Below are 10,052 nucleotides of genomic sequence, written 5' to 3'. Positions count from 1 at the left end.
ATAGTGTTTTCAGATTAGAGCTTTCATTTTTAAAAAAAAAATAACTAGCAGAGGCATTACTGGATGATATGGGAGCTGGGTACAGGCCAGAAGTGTGGGGGGTGAGAAGATTCACCAGAGACAGAGTGGGGAACAGAACAGGCAGAGTGACTGAAGTACACTGCTGAGGGGAGCACTCGGCAAATCAGGAGAGGTCTGCTGCGCCATGTGGGTTGCTCCCTGGTGGGCCAGGGAATTGAACTCATGTTGCAGAAGCTGTGGACAGCTTCATAGGTTGCGTCTTAACCCCTTGCAGCACCAGGGAGGCCCTATTTAGACTTTTTATGGGTAAAAATATAAAGTATTTACTGTTTTGTGTTTAACTTTCATCAGGCTACCTTATTTATAAATTTCATTTTATTTGCTGTATGTAGAAATTTTCAAAACACAACACTTGAAAGCAGGTGCATCTTCAAGTTGAAGTGTTCTATAACACTGTTCATTGTCTTGAGTGTGTAAGAATAAATTAACCTTGAAATATTTGTCTGTAGATTCAGCCTCCCTGTCATCTATTATGTTTCAAACTCTTTCTGGATTTTAGGAAGGAGGTTATTAACAATTTTTTTTAAAGTATTGGGGGAACATGTTAGAGGTAGGATAGAATTGTAAAGGGGTGTGTGGTTTCTCAAACAGCTTAAGTTTAAACCTCAGCCCTTTTACTTGCTAGTTCTAGGAACAGAGGTTACAAAATCCTTTTGCTTTGATTCCTTCATGCATAAAAGTGGAAATAAAACAGGATCTAACTCATAAAACTGACATACTCATGGACTTTAATAGACAGTTTTGTTATTAATTTAATTCTCATTGGAATCTACTAATTTTTCATTTTTTTTAAAACACAGATTGAAGGGTGGTTTTGACTACTCTTTCTTTATTAGCCTCAAACAATTTTTAATTTTCTCTAGATACATCCTATCTCACCAGTTATGCTCAATGTAAAATCATTTGGGAGAACAATATTGAGCCAGGGGTTATAGTCTTATAAATTAAGGCTATAATGTGTATTATGCACTTGTAGTTATTCCCAAAAATTGAGAAGATCATTTTTACATTTATTTAGGTAATGTCTTAGATTTTAAAATCTATGGCAGATATTGATTTGAAATCATGAACAATGATGTTGACATTGCAGATCACTTCTTGTTATTACTTGACCTTGTCTTTTTACAGGAGTTCAGTTTTTTTTTTTTTTTTTAAAGATGGACTTTTTTTTTTTTAAAGATTTATTTATTTACTTATACAAGCACTGGGGACAGTCAGATGTGCGGGAGGGTAAGAGAATTCACCAGAGCCCAGATCAGGGAGCAGAACAGGCAGAAGGACCGAAGTACAATGCTGAGGGGAGCAGCGGGTGGCAAGAGAGGTCTGCCCGCCTTGTGGGACCCTTGCCCGGCAGCCAGGGATCGAACTGGCACTGTAGAGGCTGCGGGCAGCTTTGCAGCCCAGTGAGCAACCGCTGCACCACTGGGGAGGCCCAAGTTCAGTTCTTAATGATGACTTAATGGATGTCAAAACTGTTAAATTCATTTGTGAAAAGGCTATTTTGGATAAAGGTGAGAGGGTAGACAGCTTGACTAACTTGAGGAGATCTAGAACTTGAGATTGCCTGTTGGGCAACTGGAATGTCTCCAGATTATACTCATTGTCTCAAATAATATATATTATATACAAATTATGGGTTACAGAGAATTTCAAAGATGTATTTCTAGTCATATGTGCATAACATATTCTAGACTAAAATTTTATTGAAAAAAAAATACTTTGAGGAGGATAGGAACCATGTCCCTGAGTATTTGGAACATCTATAAGAATGACCCACATCAAAAAGACCTGAACAACAAGTGTTTTCAAGTGTATAGAGAAAAAGAAAGACTGATACACTCTTGGAGGAAATGTAGACTCGCCTAGCACCTATAGAAAATAGTATAGAGGTTACTCAAAATATTGAAAAAAAAAAAACACCATATGATCCAGCAATTCTACTCGGTATCTATGAAGAACGTAGATATCTATCTGAAGAATGTAGAAACACTAATTCAAAGGGATTTGTACTCTTACATTCATTGCAGAACTATTTACAATAGCCATATCATGAAAATAATCTAAGTGCCCTAAAAGATGAGTGAATTAGGGAGATGGTATGTGTGTGTTTGAGTGCATGTCTATCCATTCATCATCTGATACATCCATCCATTCATCCATTCACCCATTCATCCATCCATGTACACCATGGATCACTCCTCAGCTATAATAAATTATAAGCTCTTACATGCGTGACAATATGGATAGAACTGGAGAGCCTGGTGCTAAAACAAAATAAGTGAGGTGTTCCAGATGGTTTCATTTACATGTGGAATATGGTGAAAAAAACAAATGGTCAAAACCAAACCAATAACAAACCCTAACTATCTGATTGCAGAACTGAGGCTACTATAGCGGAAGTGAGAGAGGGTAAGAGCTAAATGGGTTGGGATCACAATGGCCTATGGTGGAAGATTATCAGTGCTTTGGTGGTGGGTGTAATGTGCTAACATACATCAGAAGGGTATAACCCTATACTTTTAAATCGTATACAATGTTGTAAACCAACACTATCTCAATTAAAGAAGTTAAAACAAATAAACTACATACAATGAAGAGTGTTAAAAAAGATCATTTAGCAGGGCCTCCCCTGGTGGCACAGTGGTTGAGCGCTGGGTTGTGAGGTTGCCTGCAGCCTCTGCAGCGTCAGTTTGATCCCCGGCCACCAGCGAGGGTCCCACAAAAAAAAAAAAAAAAATCATTTAGCAAACCAAGCATCTTTAATTTTTACTATGTGAAAACTAAAGGAACAAGAGTTTTTGTTAGGATACATAAGTCTAGGACAAAAGTCAATGTCTTTGGTGTATACATCATCCTGCTGATAAGAATGGTATATTCTCCTATTTGAAAAATTGTACTTTATCTCTACTATCAGAGTTTAAACATTTACTCCATAGCAGTCTCCATTAATTCAAATTGTTGATATTGTTTTGTTTTAAATTTGTATGCCATAGGTAATAAATGTGCTTTTTAATTACAGTCTACTATCATTGCTATTGATTATTGGGTTTATAGGTATATATATTTAGATATGTAATATTTATATATATTATATAATATTTATATATATTTATATTTATATATTCAAATAATAAATACACTTGCATAAATAGATCTATGTGTATATATGCTATACAGATATGTAGATACATTTAAATATACTCTAGTTAAAACTAAATAATTATATATGCACACAAAATATTCATAGGTGTATGTTTTTAATAAATGTATGTTATATATACACATATGATTTTATTTCTGAACTTTGAAAAGAAGTTAAAAACATTAGTTCTGTCAATTAAAAAAATGATCTTTAAAAATGAAAAAAAATAGTCCAGAAGAAATCATGGAATCACAAGCTGTATTTCACTGCCCTCTTTATTATACTTAATCCTCAATGCTCCTAAATCATTATTTAACTCTCATGCCACCCATCACTAGTAAGTAAAGTTCTTGTAAGAATTTTATTTGAAAATGAGTCACATAAATAATAAAGCTGGAAATGACCATTTGTTTTCTGGAATCAGTACCAACAAAGTTTGTATAATCTAATTAATTTTACCAACAAATATTAAAAAAAAAACACATTCTAAATCTAGCTGAAGAGAAAGAAGAATGCAAACCCTCAGCTCAACTCCTCTCCCATCTACCTAGTGTGTCAAATTTCATCTGTCATACTAAAACTATCTAAAAGACTACACCATCACAAAACACTTTTTTATGAGGCATTATACCCTCAACAGACATAATTCCCTTTAGAAACACTTATATATCCAGAACTTTGCAGCTCTGATTGGACACTACTTAATACCAGCACAAACTATATTAGGAAGTCCTCAGATTGCAGTTAATCTATTTCATGACCTGTTCTCTCTGATGGAACTCTGAATGCAGAAGTCTCCTGGCCATCTAGATATTTTGTATCTGAAATTTTTAACTGCTTCTGAACTGGTGAGCAAAAGACACATTTTATAATAATGTCAATGTATTCGTCAATTATATCTCATCCAAAATAGACATCATTTTTTGTTGTTCTATTAACTCTTTTTGCTTCTTTTGCTAAAACATTTCATAACAAATGAAAAAATTTTGTTTGATGACACTATCAAAATAAGGCTTCTTAAGATTATCATATTGCAGCAGTTGAAATTCTCCATTAGACATGATATCTAAATTTACATTGAATGTATTTCAAATATTTTCTCATTTTGTTGTGAACTTATAACTATTCTTTCTGGACTGTAAGAGAAGACATACAAAATAATGAGACCAATGCCCAAAAAATATACCTGCATGAATTAAGTAAAATTTCTCAGAAACAAGATTTTAAAACAAGGCAACCTATATTCTGTATAGCAAATGGAAATGAAATTGACATAAAGACAAATACCCATAAACTTTGAATCTTGAGAAACAATTACAAAACAATCAATAGAATTTGTTATCAGTTATGAAAAAGTAGTCTCAGGTTGGGAGAATGTGTCAGAGATCCTAAAGTAAATGTAGAGATCAGCAACTTAAATTCAGAGAAAATCAAAGCATCAGATAAAGCCCTTGAACCTGTAATCATTTATTTAAATATAAAAAGAATTTGAATCTTAAGAATATCTTGAGAATCTTGAGAAAAAATTATTTTTTGTATTTAAAAAACACAAAATATTTAAGAAATACAAAATATTTTTGTCGTGGCAAAACACAGGACACCAGAGTAGGGGAGTCTATTGTTCTGGCGGTCTGGGGAAAATTAAAGGTAACATTCAAACTTTAATACTTCTTTTCCCTGAAGTCCAAAGTATTTCACATGAGATACAAATGTATGAAACATCCAAATTCATGCTGAATAACAAGTCCTATGATATAAAGATGAAAAATTCTAAGCATCTATTATATGAAGTTGATCTCTAGGCATGTATGGTTTTCAAACTGTTGTCCAATGATTATCCAGTAAACCATAAAGGTTGCAAGTCTCATTTTTTGCTGCAGCTAATGGTCATAGTGAAGACTGAGGTACTATGAGGTAGAGTAGACTATAGTTTGCTGTGAGGAAGGGGCAGCAAGAATCATGGGCATAGTATCAATTCCACACCAAGAAAGCTCACTGATAAACTAGGTCATGCAAGAATTTTAACTCAGGGCAACAGACATTTGTAGTGAAATAAGAACTATAATACAGATAAATTACTAAGTTTGTTTATGTGGTAACAGTGAAACTTTTTCAATTATATTATACTTTCTTTTTTAGTAGGTACTTGTCTATTAATTCTAATTGTATATCCAAAATTATAATATTTAAAGCTTGTGATGGTATGCAAGACTCAGCTGAAGGTAAGCTTTAAGTCTATGGTTAAATAACATTTAACTTTGGAGTCATGAATACCTAGGCTTGAATCCCAATCTGTATAAAAGTGTGGAAGTTAATAATAGGAATAATAACAGCAAGTAACATTTATTGTGTGGTACATGATACTAGATTATATGCTAAGTGCTTTTCTCACCATTTTTAATCAAAATACTCAATATTTTAAGGTCTGACATTTGTAATTACTAATTTTTAAGATATGGCATGATTACTCATAATAGTAACATGAAAAATAACGGACAACACAGATCTCTAAAGATTTCCAAACAGTGTCTCATTCCTGGGACCCAATATTTGAGATGTTTTCTTTCTACTCTCCTGCTAAATCACATTTTATAAAGTCCCCTGTTGGCAAAACATTCAAGGAACTGGTCTGTTACTCAGTTTCAGACAGCTGCCTCCCAGGAACATTTCAGTTCTTGGGGCAAGTTAGGCTAACATGCCACACTACCCCTTTTCAATGTGAGTTCCCTTTGAATCCTGGCTTTCCCTTCAATCTTGTATAGTCATCCCAATAGAACAAATACTAACTTTGAATCTTGGGAATAAATGTTACTTGATTCATTCAGATTATTTGGGCATAATGGGTTATGGAGATATCTCACTAGAGATAAGCCACAAAGAAGTAAAATGTCCAATTATATCCCCTCCCTAAAGTGTGCCTACTCAAGCTAAGAGGGGACACGTAACTGATTTTTTTCCTCTTAGAAAAGGAAATCTTCCCTAGGTTATTTGTAATCATGCCTATGCCATTAGAAAAAAATTGACTGATTATTTACATAATCTACTTAGCTTCAAATCACAGCTCTTTTCTGAACCCTTCTTAGATGTCCCGAGGTGAATTAAACTTTGCCTTCTCTGTCTGCATCCACAGTTAGTTTGAACACAGATCCTATCGTGATTTAAGTGTTTGATTTATCCCATGCCAACAGTTGTTGTGTCCCTTGTGTCTAGGTTTGTTCATGGATTCCAACATAAAGTTTTGAGAAACTGAAAACTAACACTTTTTCATTCTACCATTTTTCATCTAACTTCTCTTTCTTTTTTCTCCCTCTTTGTCTTACCCAACTTTCAAGTGCCCCACAATCAATGGTAAATGTCTGAAGTGTAATCTTCATATGAACATAAAAACACAAGAAAGGAACAAATTTCTACTTGCATTTTTCTGCAACTAATTTTTTGTCACTTAGCATTATATTATAATACGCTGCTAGATCAGTAGAGGGAGTTCTGATTTTTTCTTTATAATAGTTGTATGAGGTCTCAAAATATGAATATAGCTAGCTGCACTCAACTATTTTCTTGTAAAGGAGCATGCACTCCCCTCCTCCACTTATGACACATCAACCTTGGTAAAATGGCATTCATCAACATCTACTTTGATATGTTATAACTTTATTTCCATGGGATACATTACAAAAAGTAAATGTCTTTTTAAATTGAATGAATAGGATCATATTTCTTACAAAATAATTTTGTAATAAAATGAAAGCCCTTCAGTCACATCTCATCAGATCTGCTACCTTGTTTTTAATGTTTATCAGTTACATCAAAATTGATGTCATGCTGGGCCTCCCCTGGTGGTGCAGTGGTTGAGCGCTGGGTTGCAAGGCTGCCAGCAGCCTCTGCAGTACCAGTTCGATCCCTGGCCACCGGTAAGGGTCCCACAAAAAAAAAAAAATAATGTCATGTTGCTATTTTATTTTGCATTTTTTCTGACTTAATAAGATGACAAATTTCCCTTACAGATCTGTATCTTATTAGAATTACTACTGAATGAAATGACTATTTTTTTTAATTACCAAACTATTTATTTTTTGGCTTCTGGTTACAGAAGAACTAAGGATATTTAAACTTTTTTTTATAAATAATATATTTTATTTTTATATTCCTCACACAATTGTAACCCCCCCAATCTGACCCCAATCCCTCCCCTCCTGCCCCCCACCCCAAAAAAGTATCTCTGGTTCATAGTTTTTTGTTGATTTTGATTTTCACTTTCTTATAGTTATTCATTTTCAACATTATTATGTAAAATTTGATAGTTATCTTCAAAAAACAAGTAGGAGGAATTCTTTCTATAGTGCACTTTTTACCTTAAAAAAAGTGAATATTTTTCATGTTCTTAAATAGATGTTTCAAGCATCATTTCATTGTTACCATAATATTGCAGTCAAAATTTCCAATAATGTGTTCAGACAGAAAGCTCCAATGTAGGGATTTATTGCTTCAAATATTTGTATATACAATAATGTTACCATGATGATTTTATAGCACAAACTTAACCATTTTTTTATGATAACTTCTGAGAAGAGGAACATTAGTCACAAAGGTTCTGCACATTGTAAAATTTTGAAATACTGGAGTAAAAAAAAATAAAAAATACTCCTAGCTAATAAAGGAGGCAAACGAGTTATCATTGAGAAACTTTAGACAACAATTTGTATGTATTATTTATATCTGATTAACTAAAATTTAAAATCAAACTAGTGAATAAGCGATAAACTCTGAAATGGGGATGGAATAACAGCTCCATAAAGAATAGTAATGGGCCCCTCAATAACAAGCCTAGTCCACACAGCGATGTGCTGATAGAAATAAATCAGGTGAAAAAAGACAAACATCAATTGATTTCCCTCATTGTGGTATACAGTGAAAACAAACAAATGAATTAAATGGAACAAAAATAGACTTAACAATTTAGACTTTTAGACTCTAAGACTAATTAATGGTTACCAGAAGGGAAGGGGCCTGGGGTTGGATAAATGGGATACACTGTGTGGTAGAAGACTGAATTGAACTCTTGTGGTGAACATAATGTTGATTTTAATTCATGCACAGCTGAAACTTCTGTAATGTTATGATACAATGTTATTTCAATTTTCAAAAGAGTCTATGCTCTCATATAACTATTATTCAATAAAATACAAATAGGAAAATAGTGGTGCTAATTATGGCTTTTTTAAATTCTCTTTGTATATAAAGAACTTCTGGAACCTTACTGAGTTGGGTAAATGGATCTTAAAAACGGATCTGTAGTGACTGAATTTATTTTACTAGGATTTTCTGCACAATGGGAACTTCAGATTTTCTTCTTTGTGGCATTCTCCTTGATCTACAGTGCTACTGTATTTGGGAACATTCTCATTATGGTCACAGTGACATTTAGTTCCACCCTACACTCTCCCATGTACTTCCTCCTTGGAAACCTCTCTTTCTTAGACATGTGTCTCTCTTCTGTAACCACACCCAAGATTATTACAGACTTGCTTATTGCACACAAGACCATCTCCCTGTGGGGCTGCATGGCCCAGATATTCTTTATGCATCTCTTTGGGGGTGCAGAGATGCCTCTTTTGGTAGCCATGGCCTTTGACAGATATGTAGCCATATGTAAGCCCTTGCACTACAAGTCAATCATGAGCAATAAGTTGCTGAATGGATTTGTGATCATTTCATGGATAATTGGTTTTATACACACCATGAGTCAGATGGTATTAACAGTGAATTTACCTTTCTGTGACAACAATGTCATGGACAATGTATTTTGTGACCTTCCTATTGTGATTAAGCTTGCTTGTACTGAAACATATACCCTGGAATTATTTGTCATTGCTGACAGTGGGCTGCTCTCATTTATCTGTTTCATCATTCTTCTTATCTCCTACATTGTCATCCTGGTCACCGTGCGACGAAGGTCATCTGGAGCGCTCGCCAAAGCTCTGTCCACACTGTCTGCTCACATCACTGTGGTCACTCTGTACTTTGGACCTTGTATCTTTATCTATGCCTGGCCATTCAACAGTTTTTCAGGTGATAAATACCTTTCTGCATTTTACACTGCTATCACACCCTTACTGAATCCTATTATTTATACCCTGAGAAATAAGAAAATGCAAGGGGCCATGAGACAATTATGGTTCCGAAATCTTAGCTGCAAGCAAAACTTCTAGATTTCTAATCAACATAACTTTCAAATGCTATGCTAACAGGATTGTCATAGATTATATACAACACATAGTTATACTTTTTTGATGTTAGAATCATAATCTGCATAAAAATTAATAAAATATTTTATATTCATATCACGGTGACCTGCTGTCCAATACACATAGATCATTATGTGATTTACCATAGTTTTTCTCTATATATCTTTTAGTGAGGAAATAAACATGAAAAAATATGTGGTGAATATTATTAGAGATGATTTAATAGATATGGATTATTAATGACATACAAAAACTTACACTTTCAATGAGATACTACAAACAAATCATTAAAGAAATAATGTTAGCAACAATGGAAAATATGATTGAACCTCTTGAATAAATGAGAAAAAATAAACATAAGTAATTTAGATTCAGTAGTATAGTGAATATAAGATGCCAGAGTGAGTTTAAGACACCAGAGGTGACAAAGCAAGGGAAGGGCAGTTGCAGTAGAAGTACAAAGTCTCAATAAAACTTAAGAACTATAAAGAACCTTGAAACCAAATGCTCTAAGAGATATCATACATTTGCATAGACAAATAAAAGTCCTGATTTTATACAACATACCATGTAACATTTTCTTT

At 33.8% G+C, this 10,052-nt stretch overlaps 1 protein-coding gene across 1 annotated transcript; it reads left to right on the top strand.

Moving 5' to 3' along the window:
• Positions 1-8,493: 8,493 nt before the first annotated feature.
• Positions 8,494-9,468, top strand: LOC311175553 (olfactory receptor 4L1-like; the record flags this gene model as incomplete). The annotated part of the gene is made up of 1 exon (XM_084240481.1): positions 8,494-9,468. One exon carries the CDS (start codon positions 8,494-8,496, stop codon positions 9,430-9,432), a length of 939 nt encoding a protein of 312 aa, XP_084096607.1. The 3' UTR covers positions 9,433-9,468.
• Positions 9,469-10,052: the final 584 nt, after the last annotated feature.

Source organism: Talpa europaea (genome assembly GCF_964194135.1).
Source record: "Talpa europaea genome assembly, chromosome: 8".
Classification (NCBI taxonomy): Eukaryota; Metazoa; Chordata; class Mammalia; order Eulipotyphla; family Talpidae; genus Talpa; species Talpa europaea.
This window is presented reverse-complemented; position numbering and strand designations above follow the sequence as displayed.